The sequence below is a fragment of the Tachysurus vachellii genome, chromosome 8 (genome assembly GCF_030014155.1).
Source record: "Tachysurus vachellii isolate PV-2020 chromosome 8, HZAU_Pvac_v1, whole genome shotgun sequence".
NCBI lineage: Eukaryota > Metazoa > Chordata > Actinopteri > Siluriformes > Bagridae > Tachysurus > Tachysurus vachellii.
In genome coordinates this window covers 14,433,742-14,453,530 of record NC_083467.1, presented here as the reverse complement: position 1 = coordinate 14,453,530, position 19,789 = coordinate 14,433,742, and the positions used below count along the sequence as shown (strand labels likewise).

At 37.5% G+C, this 19,789-nt stretch overlaps 1 protein-coding gene across 2 annotated transcripts in view; it reads left to right on the top strand.

Moving 5' to 3' along the window:
* enox1 (ecto-NOX disulfide-thiol exchanger 1) overlaps positions 1-19,789 on the top strand; it is a 49,282-nt gene that overhangs the window by 25,094 nt on the left and 4,399 nt on the right. For both annotated transcript variants that reach the window (XM_060876430.1, XM_060876428.1), the window contains exons 2-12: positions 2,494-2,625; positions 3,130-3,267; positions 5,406-5,573; positions 5,704-5,910; positions 6,586-6,819; positions 11,104-11,316; positions 12,941-13,047; positions 14,617-14,734; positions 16,365-16,546; positions 17,605-17,712; positions 19,212-19,271. In XM_060876430.1, coding sequence (XP_060732413.1) covers positions 2,616-2,625; positions 3,130-3,267; positions 5,406-5,573; positions 5,704-5,910; positions 6,586-6,819; positions 11,104-11,316; positions 12,941-13,047; positions 14,617-14,734; positions 16,365-16,546; positions 17,605-17,712; positions 19,212-19,271 — 1,545 coding nt within the window. In that variant the 5' untranslated portion in view covers positions 2,494-2,615. The remainder of the gene's footprint in view (positions 1-2,493; positions 2,626-3,129; positions 3,268-5,405; positions 5,574-5,703; positions 5,911-6,585; positions 6,820-11,103; positions 11,317-12,940; positions 13,048-14,616; positions 14,735-16,364; positions 16,547-17,604; positions 17,713-19,211; positions 19,272-19,789) is intronic.

Here is a 19,789-nt window from a genome sequence, read left to right as displayed (position 1 = left end):
CAAAGCCGCTTCCCTGAATATCCCACTGAAACCACATGATATTCTCATATATTCAATTATTATGAACACATGTCTAAAATGGCATAGGTGTATAAAGCATTGTGTATTTGTGGAATCCATGCTGCATTGGGAGACACTGATCGTCTATAGCCCTATCATTTATCAAGGTAATTAGTGTAGCAATTACTTATATCAGCAAAGCATAATTGATTGAAATTGAGCATATAAGTTTGAGGACATGTCATCAATGGCAGTGTCTGTATAGATTAAATCATTTCTCACAAAAAGAATGGATCAAATGAGTCAAGGCAGACATTTTAGCATGCACCAAGTATGCTGAAATCTTTCCTCTGAAATGGAAGACTTTCTGGGAAAGAAGAAGAATGCTATTAAACTCTATTTCCACAGATCACTTTGATTTATTAATTTTTCTTCTCATCTATAATGAACATCCTGAGAAGCATTTGGGATCAAGATGGACACTTATATTTGTGTGCCATATTTATGATTCCTGTCCCATCTCTTTCTTTATGTCTTCCTCATGGGGGTGAGCAGGATGCCACTTAAATCATTCAAAGTGTCAAGTGAGTTCATGAATAATGAAGGCAACACAGGTTGTGGAGTAAATATTTTATGGCCTGTGAAAGTGAGTAGAGATTTGGTTGGAGGGGGTTACTGTCCATGGCATGTGTGATGTGTGAGATGAATGGCAGGGCAACAGGAGTAAAGGAGCGAGTTGTTGTATGGCAGGATGTTGGCTTGGGCTCTTGGTTTCTGATGAGTAGCGCAGAATGCTATGTCAATTACTTATGCTAATTATTTTGTTAATTGCTGCATAGAAAATATGTGATTAGCTTATGCATTTATGCATTACTGTAAAATGATTTATAAAAGCTTTCATGGGCAAAACTGCTTTAATGCAAGTTTGGATATTTGTTAAACCTCCGACTTGCTTCAGCAGGAATATATTTGGCATAAACATTTCCTCATTAAGCCTGGACCTTTAATATAAAAGTAGTGATATGATTGCCTTGATTAAAGAAAATTGTGTTGCGCTCCTTAGTTGATTTCTGTGTGTCGCATTTGAATAATGATCATTACTGTAGTGAACTTGAAAGTGGCAGAGAGGAACATGTTTTGCATACTGATGACAGCCCTGCTTTCTCAGCTCTGTGCTTTCCCCATGACCAGGATCCATCACCCTCACCCATATTAAGTAGCATAATTCTGTTTCATTTGGACATTGATTTCATAAATGATATAATGCATGCAGATGGAGCAGGGGTGCACTTAGGGCATATTAGAGACAGAAGGAAGAGGAAAGCAAACTGCAGCTGCAATCAGGAGACAACATGGGGGTTGGTGGTCTGGCCAGCTCCACAAACACACAGACACACACACACACACACACACACACACACACACACACACACACACAGACAAACACGCAAAACCCCACTGGACATCTGATGGATTGCAGGATGACGTGTGTCAGATTGATGGCCTAGGGCCAGATGGAAGTCATTTGTGGAGGGTGCACTGATAGGACTGGCTCGTGTCCTTGAGGAGTATTTGTTGTGCATTCTAATGGACTAAACCACTGTAAATTCTGCTTACCATGCAACAGCAAGATCTAGAAGCTGATAATAGTAAGAATAACACTCTTTTAAACTAAAACACGAGTTCTGATTTAGAGGCCCTCAAACTAGACAGAGAGTAATCCGATGATCGCCAACCCCCACCTACTTAAACCCTGATCTTTTTAACCTGTTAGTGATACATCAGTGGTATCTGATGTCCATTACATTTAGAATAACAGTTACAGCACTGTCCAGACATCCTACAGAAGTGGGTGTGGGGTTGTAGTAGATGCTAACCAATGCACACATTTTAATACTGTTTTAAGTCTTACTCATTTAAATATAATGAAGACCTGATGAAGAGGATGGTATTGAGACAGCTGTATGAGGTTCAGACAGGTGAAGTTCATTCCACAACTTTCCAGTACAGAGAAGGGTCCTGATTCATGTTTTACTTGTATCTTGATGAGGAATTATAAGTCATTGTTGAGCCGCATTAGAGTCTCAGTTAGTTAACATCTGTGTCATGTTAGAGAAGTCAGACAAGCTTGAGCTTTTTTACTGGAAAAAAGCAGGAGCTACACTGTTTCCTTATAATACAATGAATATGATTTGTAAGATTTATTGAATGGAATAACTTACTAAAATGTACATATTTATTTTTAACTGTTTTAGGCAGATGCATATGACTGTCCATGCATTATTCTTATCAACCCCAATTAGAAATACAGAATGTACATATTACTTTCTTAATTTCAGTGTAATAATAATTATGTATGTGTATGTATAGTGCATTATATGCATTAATCAGTTTAATTTTTATGCCAATATTGATTAGAGAATGTGTTTATCACATTTTTTGTGGACTCTATGGTGTATGGTCCAAAAATATTATTGTATTTGTCTGTTGTAGGTTTGTACATATGCTGTGATGAGCGCTTGAGGTTTACTTTCTGCCCTGGGCAGCTGGCCTGCAGGAGCAGGAGCTTTGGGGACAGCAGTGGCAGACAGAAACAGAGATCCAGCAAAGCTGCCATGGCCAGTGGTAAATAACCCTCTCATTTTCCCTTCTGTTAGAGGCTTGCTTTTATGCATGCTGATTCAATACTCTGCTAGTGCTATAGCAAGGCTTTTATGTAAGTCTCATAATTTGTCTTGGATTTATGTCTTTTTTCCCTTCTGTCAATAATGTGATTTAGGTATAGATAGTTTCTAACTGTCCAGTTCATTAACAATCAATCATATATTAAGATGTAATAAAAATAAATACAAAATTACAATTTGACAAAATGCAATAAATGTTTCCAAAAACCAAAAATACAACTGATGTCATGAAAGGAACATTTACAAATTGATTTAGTAAAAAGCAGTGATCTATACAGAAATTAATCTGCAGTCTGCAGCCATTCTCTAAAGCCAGAAGAGTTTTTAAAGGGATTGTTCTGTCAAGCTGGTTTTGTCTTTGTCTTCAGTCATGTTAGATTGCGTAAGGATCTGTTCAATATTTACTTAAATAATAAAATGTGTCCTCTGTGCTTTCTCTCTGCAGCAGCAGATGGCATTGGGGGTTTGGGTACAGAGCAGACCCACCTCAATGTGCCAGTAGCAGACCCCAGCGCTTGGGCCACAGCCATGAATAACTTAGGCATCATGCCTATAGGCCTAACCGGGCAGCAGTTGGTGTCAGGTAGAGCCATGCATCTTAGTTCTCTGATCTCTTAGATTTTTCTCCACTCTCCCTTACTTTTTTTAGACTGGAGCAATGGCTTGAGTCAAAAGTAAATCTCTCATATTCCTCCCAGCAAGCCGCACAAGCACCAGCTGCCCAAGCCAAGTATGTGACCTTTAGCAGCGATGCTAGACATTGGATTTTATGTTAAACTGTGTTCCAGTCTGTTGAGCTTTATTTTTTCATTGAGGACTCATTTGTTGCAGCTCTGGAAAGGCTGGTACCCTCGAGTGCTCTGGAGGCATACACTGCTTCTTTGTCTGAGGTCTCTATAAGCTATTCCTAGTTCCCGCTTCTACTTAGAATCATTTGGAAATGTGTTGGCGCCCTGTCTATTGGACCTACTGTAGAAATAAAAGAATCATTAATTAACAAATGTTAAACTGCTAATGCAATCACTACAGCCTTTGAAAATTGGAAAATGATTCTTTGTAAGCAAGCTACAAGATAGGTGGCGGTGGTGGCTCAAGTGGTTAAGGCAATGGGTTGTTGATCGGAAGATCAGGGTTCAAGCTGCCACTGTTGGGCCCCTGAATAGGGCCCTTAACCTTCACTGCTCCAGGGGTGCTGTATCATGGCTGACCCTGTGCTGTGACCCCAATTTCCAAAGTTGGGATTTGCAAAGAAAGAAATTTCACTGTGCTGTAATATGTATATGTGACAAAGTAAAGGCTTTTATACAACATGCTTTATAATTATTGGCACCCTTTGAAATAAAGGAAAAAAAATATTTGTGCTTAACAGCACACTAAGAATATATAAGAAATATATAAAAGAAGTTATTTAACCACAGACATTTTATCCATGTGACATTTTCCAGTATATTCAGTAATACTAGCGGTGACAATAAATCCACAAGGAATGTAGCATTGCCTGGTCTCTGAAGTGTATAGCAAAGAGAGTGAGTGAATGATGGAGAGGCTCTATAATTAGCTTTCCATACAGTTTAGTGCTGTGACTGCATTTACAATAGTATCTCATACAAAATAGAGCCTGTGCTGAGTTAGCGGCATACTGGAGCTAATATCATCCCAAGGAGCCATGGTAGATTGAGGCAAATTAAGCCGAGATTTGAATGCATGAGCAGATTCTTCAGATCATGCAAATTTATGGAAATGGCATAATTTGGAATGGCTTACATTTGAATTCTATTTGAGAGTATTGTCATTTAGGTACTATGATTAATCATTCAAGACAGGAAATTTAAATTAGTTTTATTTGCTTCTGGCGTGAAGTGACCAGTTAAAATAAAACATGGGAAGAGTGCTACTAGCAGTTTGCATGGGACCCCTTCAGAGCCTAGTGGCTGTAGGTAATGTCTTAGTCACACAGAAGAAAGGTGCTTGTGCTGCAGCCTTCTTTATACAGTAGTCATTATAATGTTTTCAAAGATAATAATTTCAAGAGAGACCTTATTGGGCACTTGGTTTCATCATATTTTTAAAAATATGTTAGATTATTGTGTTATAATGTGCTACTGGGCTAAATAAGTCACAGGATTAAAGAGATTTCCTCATGGAACTAATATTACCCTGTCTTACAAGTGGCCACTAATGGTATTTTTTGAAGGTGTTCCACCTTTGAGCTAATCATAGCCAGTTGTTTCTTGTGAAGAAGTTTCAGTTCTGGATCTAATTGAAATTCCTGGATCCTCTAAAATTATATATAAAATAAAATCTAATAATGGCATATAACTCATTCCTTCAGTGTCTGGCAGCAAGTGAACAGCTTAAGGCCAAAAGAATGAGCAGTCCTGCAATCCTTAGGGGAAAGTAGGATATAAAGAAATCATATATAAAATTTCTTGTGTTTATATTTTCATGCATTGGGCAGGGATCTGCAAATTCTTTGTTTCACATAATTCCAGAAATTTATAGTCTGCTACATATGTATTTTAGAGGAAATAAGAGAATAGGGTTCTATTATACTTCTTCTTCTGTTTCCTATCTTTAAGGCAACATCGGTTTCCTGTCCTCTTGTAAGAGCTGTAGCATCTTGTTTAATTGTTGTTTGATTATTTTAGCCATTCTCTTCTAATAGTTTGAAATGAGTGAGTACAATCCTAATCCTTTATTTTGCTGAATTTTTTTTTTCAGATTCAATCTGTATCCAAGGTTTTGACCCCAACTTGGGTATTATTGCACCCATTAACCCCATGATGGCAGGAATCAGTTTGGTGCCTCCGCCACCTGTGCAGCCTGAACTACCCATCATCAAAGAGATTATCCATTGTAATAGCTGTACACTTTTCCCCCAGAACCCCAGTAAGACTTTCAAGTGTATCCTGCGGATACTTGCATTAGCTAATCTCACCTTTCCTAGCAAAAAGATGATTAAAAAAGTGCAGCTGATACAATCATTAGTTAATTGTGACTTTATGTGTTTATCATGCAGATCTTCCACCTCCATCAACCAGAGAGCGGCCTCCAGGCTGTAAAACAGTGTTTGTTGGTGGACTGCCTGAGAATGCCAGCGAAGAGATTATCCGAGAGGTGTTTGACCAGTGTGGTGAAATTGTTGCTATCCGAAAGAGCAAGAAAAACTTCTGTCACATCCGCTTTAGTGAAGAGTTCATGGTGGACAAGGCCATTTATCTTTCTGGTGCGCTTTTGTTTTACATTTGCATAAGAATGTCTTACAGTATATTTTGATATACAAATTTTAAGGAAAAAAGATTGTGTAAGGAAAGTTTCTCATAGATTGCAAATCATTTGCATAGACTGCAAAGCAATACAAAGCACATCAGACTGATCAACTTTATTCTATAATAAATCTCTTGTGTACTAATAGGAGTTCCATGCTAGTTTATGTTCTTTATGAATATGTGGGTCTTTAGACTTTATTTTAAGACTGCCAGTGACTCAGCTGTTTAGACATCTAGGGGAAGTTTATTCCAACACCTAGGTGTCAGAACAGAGAAGAGTCCACTGAACCGCCCACTGAATGGTTTGATGAGTATTAGATTTATGTAAATCATATGCTTTGACCTTCACAACTCACCTGATTTCAAGCCAATTAAACACTTATGGGAAAGTTTCAAGTGAAGTGTTAGAAAGCACATTCAATGACCACAAAAAAATACCTATTGAAACAACACAAACATGCACAGAAACTGTTCTAGCTCAGGCCCATGGCTCATGTTGATTTTCTTCTTTAATATGTTACTTATTTTTTTAATAGATATTTGTCATGAATGAAATGAATGATTTTTTTCCCCCAATACATCAGTACTTTATATCAGCATTGATTTAATAAACGTTGTATTTTATATCGTAGGCTACCGGATGCGCATTGGTTCCAGCACAGATAAAAAGGATTCAGGCCGCATCCATGTGGACTTTGCCCAAGCAAGGGATGACTTGTATGAGTGGGAATGCAAACAGAGGCTATTAGCACGGGAAGAACGTCATCGGCGCAAAATCCAGGAAGACCGCTTGCGACCTCCTTCCCCCACTCCCATCATGCACTACTCAGAACATGAGGCAGGCCTGCTTGCTGAAAAACTGAAAGGTGTGTCTGTCTGCTGAAAATGTTGTAATGTCTGCATTTCATCATGAAATGTATCATCATTAAGTAACAGAGAAAAACAGTTAACGTGAAAAACTATCTTGAGCTGCTGCTCTGCAGTGCTTTGCTAACTTCACTGTGGTCTCATGATCTGCTTGGCCAATCAATGCTGTTTTATTCCTGCTGTTTTCTGATGATGTACAAGTTATTAGTGAAATGCTTGGCAGCTAAGCCTAAGTTTTTCTCGACAGTTTAGTCTTCTCTACTTTCTTCAACTGAAAAAAAAAAACTAAACGCTGTTGTTTGTTGTGTAGGGATGGTGTGCCTCTGTGTTGGACTAGCTGCTGTAGTGGTCCTTGGTGAATATGCCCTAGAAGACCACATGCTTGTGATCTAAACACTGCAGTAAAGGGATCAATTTCTATGTAAATGAAGTTTAGAAATAACTCTGCCAACTGATATTTGGGTGAAAGACTATGCATAAAACTCCCCCTTCTTTTCAGTCACTTTCTTTAAGTTACCGTGTCAGTTCCAGTTACAGTCTTTATTCAATGTACTGGCTGTCTAGCCCAAAGCAGAAGCTGCCAAGCCAAAACTCTTAATTCAATTTATTTGTATAGTGCTTTTAACAATTCACATTGTCTCAAAGCAGCTTTACAGAAGCATAGAAACAGAAGAGAAAAAAATAATAAATAAAATAAAAAATAAACATATATATGATATTAGGAAGAAACCTTCAGAGGAACCAGGCTCAGAAGGGCCGCATTCTCATTTGGGTGACACTGGACAGTAAATAATGTCAATGTAAATAGTATCATTTCTACAACAGTTTTTATTCATGCAACCGAGAGCCCCTAAGGAACTAATGGGTCAGCGCAAACTCTTCACCATAGACCCAAAACTAATTCCTTCCTGCCAAAGTTTTTTTTTTTTTTTTTTTTTTTTAAAATCTCCACCATTTAGTTGAGTCTGGTCTGCACCCAGAAACATTGATTTTTGTAGGGATTTCTATGGAGTGTCAGACACTGGGTTTAAAGTGTTGTTTGCTCATTTGCTATATGTTAGGAGTGATAATAAATATAGATTAAATTCTCAAGGTTGTGTCTGGCACACAGGGCATATTCACATGTAAAGGCTTTAAATGTTCTGCAGGACATGTACACATTATAATACACACAGCTAAAGCCTTGGCAAAAATAGTGGAGTGTTGTTTTCTACACCTCAGGGATATTTTCCAACCAGATGGTTTTACAACCATGTTTTTCTTCAAAAAGTAGAAGCTGGCAATTGCAATTTAAAATCTGTAAATTATAGACGCAGTCAACATAAATCTAAACCACCTCCATTTCTAAACCCATTGCTTTTCATTGTATATGCTGCATAAACAATTTACACCACTGAGCTTGTGCCTATAGCTCCTCAGCAGGCTCTTTCATTTTAAGAATTCATTTCGCTTCAAAACAAAGTTTTTCTCTTTAATAATAACAGGCTGTTACAAATAATGTTTTTCCGGATATTTCTAGGTCAAATATTTTTTACTTTATATACAATACGTGATTTGTTTCATGTCTCAGAATCTTTTTTTTTCCTTAAATTTGTGAAAAATTCAAACAGAAAGGTGTAAGGTGCCTTTCTAAGCTCTCAAATCTCCTCATCTGCTTTCATTTAGATGATGGTAACTTGACTACAACCCCCCCACCTTATCAGCAATCTTGGCACGCAGTTGAGCATTTCCTATTCTCTCAGTGTGGTGCTTTTCTGCACCACGTGTACTTGTATGTTAAATGAGCCCCAAAACGCACACAAAGTATTCCAGATACAGCTCAATATTCTGTTGGGCACTGAAAGGAAACCACTATGAAATTAGTCTTTACTATGAATTTGGGGCAGCCTTTGTTGTTTTGTAATATACTAATATTTATTGCCTATAAATATCATTGTGTCTGTGTAAATGGGAACAGCATGCAGGCCTTTGCTTTTTAGTCTAGTTGTAAAACATCAGGGTGCACTCCCTCATTTACAGTATGTGTATTTCAGTGGAGTAAAGCCACATCTTTGAAAGCAGGCAGCACTGAACACTAGTGCAGCTATATAAATCCAGTGTTTCCAGTGGATTTGGCTTATTCGGCTCTGCTTTTTGGTCTCGGCTCTCTGATAAGTCTTTCTTATCCTGCTCTTTTAGTGCCACGAAGTCTGGTTCAGGTGAAGGCACGGTATTTATTTTTATTTGTAAAAAGAAGCTTCTGGTTAATCCTAATATATTATTACAGGAGATTGGTGTGAAAACATTCAATTAGAATATTTCTCAAAAATAAACCAGTAAACTAATACTTAATCATTGATTAGTAATTATATTTGTGTTGGCAGTGAATAACTGGTAGTGTGTTATCTGCCATAAAGCTACAGCAGGGGAAAGGGGGTATGTAGGGGAGACTGATTTAGAGTATTGAGATTTACACATTTATAAATCCGGTCATGGTCTGTGTGATTGAAAGGGAGTGGTTGTGCAGTCTCCTTTGACTGAGGGAATTATTTTTATCCCTGTCTAATAGCATGCTTGCTCTGGGACCAGGAGAATTCTACTTTCTTAATTAGCTGGAATGATGAATGAGTGTCACATCTAAAAGCACATCTGCCCTCACTCACATGGCAGCTGCTTTAGAACCCTATAGTCTCCTGGGGATTTTTTTTAACCAAACACGGATTACACATCAACTCCCAGAATAATTATTGGTCTCTAGGATGTAAAATTAAAATGGACAGAATATAACCGAGATTATCACGTCTTTTTTCAGATGTGCGAGAGGAAATGTGTCTCTTTTGCAAGCTGCAGAAATAACTTTATAATCAAAATCATACACTGGAGAGATTGAAAAACATGCCCTTTATTATAGACGTTCCTGAAATATGTTTCAAACATTCTACATAGATATGATTACTGAACCCTGAGGGAAGCTAAACTCAAGACCATCTACTTTATGCATGTGACTTGGCATTTGAAAATAGTACTCTGGATTATACTTCTTAATTATTTTTCAGGTCAGTGCTTTTCATGACAGGCTTGCCAGGGTTTTAATTTAATGCTAAATTGGTCTGGTTTAAAAATATATTACTAATAATAATATATGATAAATAGTCTAATAAAATCTCTGAAAAATAATTTCTGAAAAAAGGCACACCGTTAGTCTAGACAAATGTATGTGTGTCTATGATGCTATGATGTACTGTCAGGACTCAGCCCAGACTTTTGGCCATGTGCCTTTGTTTACGTTCCTCGTAACGTGTCTGCCCCGCCTTCCTCTGCCCCTCCCTGTCTCCACACCTGTTCCTAATCGTGTCTCATTGTCTTTTGCATTTAACTGTGCCGCGTTGCCTTGTGCAGCATGGAATCAACTGTTGTCTTTGTCTGGTCTAGTCTGTGTTATGTTTCATGTTTTTCGTTATTAAACCCTGTTTATTTTGCTATCCTGTGTTTGGGTCCCTTTTATCCTGTGTTCGTGACACGTACAAAGTCATTTCAATTTAATTGAAAATATATTGTAAAGATTGGAAGAGGGAAAGGGGGATTTGGAGAGGGGGAGGGAGAAAGGTAAGATTTGTAGAGAGGTTTTAGATATGGAGGTTTGGAGATTTAGAGATGGAAAGGTTCATTAGAAATGTGTGTGCACTACAGTGACCTTGTCCCATACAACAGCTGAGAAAAAGAAGAAAAACATGTCTCGAATTTTCAATGCCTGAATTTTTTGGGCAATCCTAGTTAATAATACAGTATTAGCTTTCTGCCTGTACTTTGCATGTTGTGATGAGAAACACATCTGCTGTATTAAACACAGTAAAACAAATGAACGTGTAAAATTGCTCAAAAATAGCTGTTAAGACTGTATGCTACAATGATGTTCATTCTTAACTGTCTATTACAGAGTTGCTATAATATTTAGTCGATTGTAGCCTTTAGGTTAAGGCAAGTGTGATAGAGTTTTAGACATCTCCTTTTGCCATTATTACCTTCAAATTATACAAATTCTATGGCCATAGGCTGTTGCTGCATTAAATAATTTCTAAATTATTTAATGACCCAGCTTCCAGCTTACATGTTCTATTGACAAATGTAAATAGGAGACACATATGTGTGAGTTACACAAACCATATTTCATATATCTAATATGAATATAATAATAAATATTTACATCACCTATAAAAACATTTTTTTTCATCTGAAAAAAGATAGATCATAGATAATCTAATAATCATAGATAATCTAATAATGATCTTCCACTTTTGCCACAGATGACAGCAAGTTCAGTGAGGCCATAGCAGTACTGTTCACATGGATAGAAAGGGGTGAGGTGAACCGACGCAGTGCCAATCAATTCTACTCCATGATCCAGTCAGCCAACAGTCATGTGCGGCGCCTGATGAACGAGAAGGCGCAGCATGAAGAGGAAATGGAGCAAGCCAAAGAGCATTTCAAGAACGCACTACTCGCTATCCTCACCCAATGTAAGACTCGCAGGCCCTATACACACACTGCTTACGAAGAGATGTTCATGTAGTGTTACCATGACAACAGTACATCCTTTGTTCTGTCCAAGATTATGTGTGATTCTTAAGCTGGCTCAGTCTTTGATCAGATCAATGGGCTTTATGACTCAGTTTTCCAGATGAACCATTGTAAATGGCTTCATTTAGCAGCTATGCTAAAATGTAATGACGTACAAACTAGCTTTAATGCAGGAACAAATTATGCTACATAAGCCTTATTTATGTCAGGAAGTGGAAAAGTTTTTTTTTTTTATATGTATGCATATATAAAAAAATATATGCATACATTCAGAATATTTATATTATAATAAGATCAGACCTAGCAACAAAGGGGGACTCTAGCCATAGCCCCCAGAATGGCCCTGGGTAAGTACAGTCTCAGTGGGAGGAGCCTGTCTTCATTTCAGGGATGGAGCTGTTCAACTTAACATACAGGTAGGCCAAAATCAGATTCTAACAGTGAGATCATACAGAGGCTTTTATTAGGCGTCTAATGATGGAATACAATATGCTGTGAATTTCAATTTTGTCTCTAGTTGTGGTTACACGGCAGTTTGCCTACAGTTATAGAAATTCATTCATGTCTTTTAGTATAATTTAAATAATTAATAGCATGAGATTACTTTGAATTTTATAATGGTTATAACACAGGCACATGCACAGACAACAAATAGACCACAATTGATCTTATACCACTGCCCTTTTGCCATTAGACTGGTTGGCTGGTATGTCTAATAATTATATTTTTTTGCTGTAACTTTGTTGTTTACATTGCAAAAATGCGGACCTCGATTGTGGTCATGAACTCTGCGACTGGGAACTCACCCCTGGCTGCACCATCAGCTTCATCAAGTCACATCTGGTTCAGATTTTTCTCAGTCATAAAGGACGGCTCAGATTTTAAACAGCTTATATAACAGCTTATCCCTATATTGCAATACAGACTGCCAAAATTATCATTTAAACAACACCATTAATGTCAATTCTATTAATGTTATTGAGGTATCTGCTTGTATTCATCACATGAGACTTGCCAGATGGCCAGTCTTCCCCTGCTTCATGTTTCAACATGAGTATGAAACACAAGCAGGGGTACTTAGGAAATACTGGGCTACTGTACCTACAATTTAAAACTTAATCCTGTGCATGTGCTTGTTAAAACATACAGCACACACAAATCATACAAATATCTAAAACCAAGTATATAAATTTAGTCAGATCAAAAGGCAACATTTTACAAGAGGTAAGAAGGTCAGTATGTTCCTCAAAACTAATTTGAAATCCATACGTTGCATATTAAAATTTTTATACAATAATATGACAGAAATTTAAGTGAAGCTCAGAATCAGCTTCCCTAAAATTCATTACAAGCAATAAGACTTGAAGCGGGATTGTATTCCAACCATTGTATTCTGTTGCCTTCCTCAGTCCTTAAGGATTTGAATCAGCAGGTCATAAGATGTAAGTACAATAGAGCAGACACTATCAGGAACCTCACTGGGAAGGTTTCTGGTGTGTGGCTCTAGCTGGCAGTGGCTGTACATAAATGGCTTGTCTTGTCTGACTTCCTTATCCACCAAAGTTGAGCAGATTACGGGCGTATTCAGCGCTGCCACCCGGCAAAAGGCTTGGGACCATTTCTCAAAAGCACAGCGCAAGAACATAGACATTTGGCGAAAGCAGTGTGAGGTTGGTATGTCTCCTATCTTCTTGTCATACTGACTCTGCAGGCTACATTGTTGCTCAAGCTGCTAATGTGACTTGTGAGTCTTTATGGCTTTTGTGGTCTCACAAATAAACCATCCTACATTTCTGATTCTGGTCTCTCACTCTGCAGCACAGTCTATGTGCACTAGAAAGTCAGGTATATCTTAAGTTTCCATAGCAACCGATACTTCTAGGGTTAAAATGATAGTCATTAATGAAAGACTTGGATTAATAATTTATTACTGATTAAATTTTCAATAGGTTTGGATTAAATTTTTAAAAGTATGTTGGTATTACATTCTAGTACCTTGATCAGGATTTGACGTTTGAAGCTATCTGGATTCGCTATTTTCAAATCCTTATTACTTATAGATATACATTCTTTCAATTTGGACTGATTTACTGTATTTACAAATGACACATTGCACAAAGTTATTGGGATGTTTTCTCTGTGAGGACCAAAACACATGAAGAACAACTGAAGACGTTACGCTTAAGAAGTACAATTATTAAGTTACTATTTTGAATTAGAATTCAAGAAGTAGTCTATTTGCATACACACACTTCTGTAAGTCCAGACATTGACAGGAACCTTCATATTTATGTTCTCATTTTAGCCAGAGGTAAGATGCTGATTTCGTGGAGGTGACTTTGGTGCAGTGACAGGCCAAAATCAGTTTTGATGTCACCATTGTGAAATCTTGGCCAGTGTGGTCAGAACATGTTTAAGCTAAGTTGTATGTCATATTATAGCATTCATTTTCTTTACTTACATTTTTTGTGCTAAAATATAGTGTAGTATAGTATACAAACAAAAAATATCGGTAGAATAAGATGCCTGATTATTGTAGTTCAACAAACAAAACAAGACAAAGGAACATGTAATGCAGGACTATACCAGTGTATACATATAGGGAAACTTGTATGTGCTCTTTTTCCCTTCAGTGCAACAGCTCCGAGGTTATTTATTGTGTCTGATCTGCAAGATTTCACACTACTGGCATTAAACCACCTCACTGCTGATCCCTATAATGACTATCAGGGGACCAGTGAGCCTGGAAGTTTGTATAATGTGATTTTTTTTACACTTTTCAGTCCCAGACAAATGGAGCATCCAAGCTTTTGTTATCACACACAGCTGTGTGATGGCAGAACCTCAGCTCTCTCAGCAGGCTGTGTTGGACTCGATCAGTCACCAACTGCCTGTCGTTCTATCACAAAGTTGAGCTGCACTTAAAGCCTATTCAGAGCTGAAAAACACAGATACTATCATTGAGTAAATGATACTATTATACTACATTGAATACAGTATGTGCTGTTGCAGTGATTACCTTCGTAAATAAAATGGACGTTTTATTCGAGAAGAAATAGTAGAGTTAGATAGGAAATATAAAATTGATGTTCGAGCAAAGAACATGTTACAGGACACATGCCACTAATGGTGTGTGTGCATGTTTCTCTCTGACTCCCTCTGTCTCTCCTACTGTGTATGTCTGTGTGTGTGTTTGTGTGGGTGGATGATTGGGTGTGTTTTTGATTTTGGTGTTTTAGGAGCTGAGAAATGCCCACAGTGAGGAGATCATGGGAATCCGAAGGGAAGAAGAAATGGAGATGTCAGATGAAGACCTAGAGGAAAACCCATGTAAGAAGGGTCGAATGGATAACTCAGGTATAAACTGTGTTCCTTAGAGGTCAATTAAAATTGTGTGCTGTTATTAACAGCGATTTATGGTTCATGTTTTGTCAGAATTCAAAGTGTCTTTTTACGAAACCTATGCATTATTAAATACCGTAGTGAGTACAACACTAGTAGTGTACTTTATTTGAAAACTAACACTAGTTTTACTCGTATCTGATTTGTCAAATCCATATCTAATCTCGATAGAAATATTTATCTATTCAGTTATTTGTGATTGAGTGTCAAAATGAGTTAATAAACCATCCAGGTTTATGGTTTTTCTTGACAATGCTGAATGAAGAACAACTGTTTCTGCAAAGCTCAGCTGTCTGGAAATTCAGAGCTTAGCTACTGTATATATCATGAACCATCCAACCTTGAAACCTTGAATAGTATTTTTGTTGGAATAGAAAAACATTCAATATCTTAATTCAGTCCCATATTCTTTATGCAGCTAATGCATTTTACAATTGTCTCTGAGGAGTTTTATAAAAATCCTGTCCTGAAGCCAAGAATTATGTGACACCAGCACTGACATGTAAAATATGTCAACTGCACATTCTACCATTTTAGGGCATATATTCAGCTGTAGATACTACACAGTGAATGGTATACAGTACTTCTGACCTAACAATGATGTGTAGCTTTAGACTAGGGCTTTTCACACTTTAAGTGTAAATTGTTAAACAGAATCCTAGGTTGTTATCTTTTTTATGTTTCACACTGCACTTTGCTAAACCCTGGCATAACCTTCTTATTTACTTATTTACTATGTCAACAACCATAATTGGATAAATACAGTCTGCAACCGGTTTAAACAACAGCTTGACTTGTGCTTCACGTCAGTGAGGAAAAAAGATCAGGTCTGTTGTTCTGCACCCGGGGAGTTACACAAATCTTTCACAGATTTATAATTGTTTTTAGCCTTTATAAGTTTGTCATTTAGTTGAACAGGCATTCATTTATATGCAGCTATTTTTTCAGTGTCACATATTTTCCCCCTCTATGGTGAGCAATTCTGTGATGTTCAGTTTTTTGCTGCCTGACGCTACAGAGCCGTTTTTGTTGAGTGTTTCTACGTCCTGGTATTCACACTATATGAGGCACAAGCTGTTCAATTTCTGATTGGGTGTCTGTTGCTAAGCAACTAGCCATAACATTCTAACACCACATTGTGTTACACTGTACACGTTTGGCACCACAGTGCAGGGTTAACACTGAAAAAGTGCCAATAACCCTGCTTCGGAGCCAGGCTTCAAAATTCAGGATAAAAATCGGTTCCGAACCCACTTCTAAATTACCAGAGTGTGAAATGTTGCTCGTTAACAGTGGGGTGCAGAACGACAATAACCCAGGGTTATTGTAAAGTGTGAAAAGGCTTATTGTGTTACTTTGCCTGAAAGAGCCTTAAGGCACTGCAAATTAAGCCAATGTCTGATCAATGGTGATAATATTAGAAAAGAGATCTATAAGGTTGGTGGCTGATATAAGCACTGTAGATTGGCACTGTTCACTGTCATATTTCTTATTAATGGTATTCCAAAATCATTACAAACCTTATTCGTTGCCTTCTTTGCATATACTGTTCTAAAGGTCTTTTGTATTCTTGTTGTGACTATAGCTCTGGCTGTGTGCTCTTATGGCCTGCGAGAGGAGAACGACAGTCTGCGTTGGCAGCTGGATGCCTACAGGAATGAAGTGGAACTGTTGAAGGAGCAGGGAAAGATGCAGCATCCTGATGAGGAACAAAATCATGAGCACCAGCTCAGCTTCCTGCAGCAAACAATGCACAGCATGCAGCAGGTAGCACACATCTCACATCCCCCCCTTGAAGCACACACACACACACACACACACACACACACACACACACACACACACACACACACACACACATACACACACACACACACACATACACACACACACACACAACACAGATTCATTTCACTCTGATGTCTTGGGATATGTTTGACCTCTTTACACAAAGTGGTGCAGCTTACCTGGTAGCAAGAGCGCTGGGAGCTTGCAGAGCAGCCTGCCAGACTCTTTGACTAACTCAAGTTTATCCCACAGCACTCCACTGCTGCCTCTCTCCATAGAAGTAAACGCACACCAATCTCTCATTCATTAAAAAAACATGAAGCATTTGTCTTTCATAACATGACACATTTGGTGACTAAGGCTCAGCATTTGTACTCAGCGATTGCTAACATAACATGATATTATTAGTTAATATTATTTTTTTATCCTGCATGATTCCAGTGAGAAATCTTTTTTTTTATCATTTTAATGGAAAAACAAGAATTTGTGTTTTATATCAACCACAATACAATTTCAGTCAGGCACAATATGATCAGGAGCATGAATAAACACAAAATAAAGATCAGTTTAGATTTCTGGTTGTGCTTATATTAAAAAAGTTCAGATATTTTAGAGAGAAATGCAAGTGCATCCTTAATGTCACTTAACTCAACACTGTCTGTGTCGCATAAGTTGCCGAGTTGTGACCAGGTGGGCTATTTTAAGTCTGACTTGACTACACAGTACCATAATATAATAAACATAATAAACAAGTAAGATAACATTAGCTGAGATGTGCACACTTTAATACATTAATACTGTTATCTTGTTTATTAGCGGCTGGAACAAGATATCATATATATCAGTAGCTACAGAGTTTGGTCTAGCATATTAAAACATTTCTCTAGGTAGCAGTCCAGTGCTCTTTTTTTTTTTGCTGCATCAGACTATGGTCCCTGTTGTTGATCTCCTTTTATAAGCATTCATCACCGACACAGACAAGTACTCTGCTGGCATCTGTTATTATTTACTCTGTATAATGCTGTCTATCTCCACAGCAACTACTGAGGCTCCAGGATGAGCTGAAGGGAAAGGAACTGGAGCTGGAGCAGGCACGAGATGAGCAGCGATACCTAGAGGGTGAGATCTTCAGTCTCAGGGAGAAGGTAGGTTTAACACACGTATGGATTAAACCCTTACTGTATGTCTATATGTTTTATAGACATATGGACTATTTATAGACTATGGCCCATTTGGTTTCTCCTGATTTTTTACCAACATTTTTGCAAATCCTTGTTCAATAAATGTTTTAGCATACTTTCCTGTTTGTTTTCTTCACTTCTGTTCCACTGACTGTTCCACTGTTGTCAAGGAAGTATGGTAGATAAATGGAGAAAATTGTCTATTTTTATTGGTCAGCTGCTATGCTAGTGCAGCGTGTCACTGTAAGTCACTCTGGATAAGTCTGCCAAATGCAGCAAATGTAAACGTAAATAAATCTGTCTGCATAATGTAAAATATTAAAATATTAAAATAATATGCACAAAATGCTAGCCTACAGAATTTGTCTTTTTAATCGGAGAGCTCTTTGTGAATGACTGTCTCTTATGGCCCAATATATAAATCAAACCCCAGTTTGAAAACCTGTATCTTATAATATTAATTGTTTAATTGGACATCCCTTATGCATGGTGATAATTTACTAAGGATTCTTATTTTACTCCTAAATCTTTGTGCTGATATAACCCATATTTAGAACAAAATTCTGTTGGGAGATGATCTAAATTGGCAGTCTTACCATGCCTCTGCACGTGTCACTCTCGCAAGGTCACTCCGAGTATTTGTGCATACAGTGACACACACCAAATCTTTTTATTGCAATTCTGTATTTGAACATGTGTGAATGGTGGGACGCAGTTTATGGACTCACTGTTTTTTCTGTTTTGCTTGACAACTACTAAGCCTGACTCATTAACTATCCATATTATATGTGCACATCTCATTCTCTGCTTAACCATTTCATGCTCTCTGACCTGCAGATGGGGATGAAATGTGCTGTCTATAAAGACAACATACTCTACAGTGTGTTTAGTGCATTTGTGTCACTGACAAAGTGCCCCTGAAAGATGATCCAAGTGTTATAGCTTCTTCACTGATGAACAGTGCAACATGATCTCCTCTCATTTTTGCTAGCACTGTGGTTGGCCTTAGAGCACAGAATAAAATCCATGCTTGTTTACTCAATTTTCCTAACTACAGACATTGGTTTGCATGAATGTTATTTGACTGAGATAATGGGAACATCAATAAAGCAGAGGTCCTGTGGAGATTGTGGTTTACGCTGCAACTAACCCAAATCCTAACAGGATTGATAAACATGATTTGAATGTTGTGACTGATCTGCTTTCTACATATTTCTACACATCTATTAAAAACAAACATGTACAGTACATGCAGAACTGTAAAAAAGGGTCTGAATGAGGGATTAAATATTTAACAGTTACTCAGCTCAGTGTATGTGCTATAAAAATATTAAGACACATAAGTCTGATTATACAGGGTTGCAGAAACCAAATTGCTTCACATTTTTTTTTAACCTTGTTTATATTTATAGCTGTATAATTAAATAACATTTAAAAACAAATACTTTGTTTTCTCCTTACAGCTATTAAACAGCACAGACTTGGTGGAAGGATCAATCCACACCACTAACACTCCTGAAAAGGTAAAGACGAGTCAGTGCTGTCACTAAACTACAGCATACTGGATATGTATTAATTAATAATTCAGCTTTATAGTGTGTTGAAATAAATGTGAGCACATACACAAGGTTCTTTTGTTCTTCAAATTTTAATGGTAACATCAAAACAATTCATAGTTATTCACACTTCACATTAATGCTAAAAAATGAAGTATACTTTACAGTTTCTGTGCATGTTTCTCCTACATATTGCCTAAGCTGTACAAAGAGCTCAGCTTATTTAAAATGTGCTAGCACAGCCAGGTCCGTATACACACCATCATTTCTGTAGCTCTTAATGCACCTGGTAGTGATTGACAGCTTTTCCATCAGGACATGTCTGCTGTAAATAATGGTTTCTAGGGTTTAAGTATCCTCTCTACTCAGAGGCACTGTCCGCTTTACTTACATCTCATATCATCTCATGCTATGCATATGTTTTTTATGGTGTTCTATCTATAGAATACAGTGACACATGGAGCAGATGGGTAACTGTAGGAAGT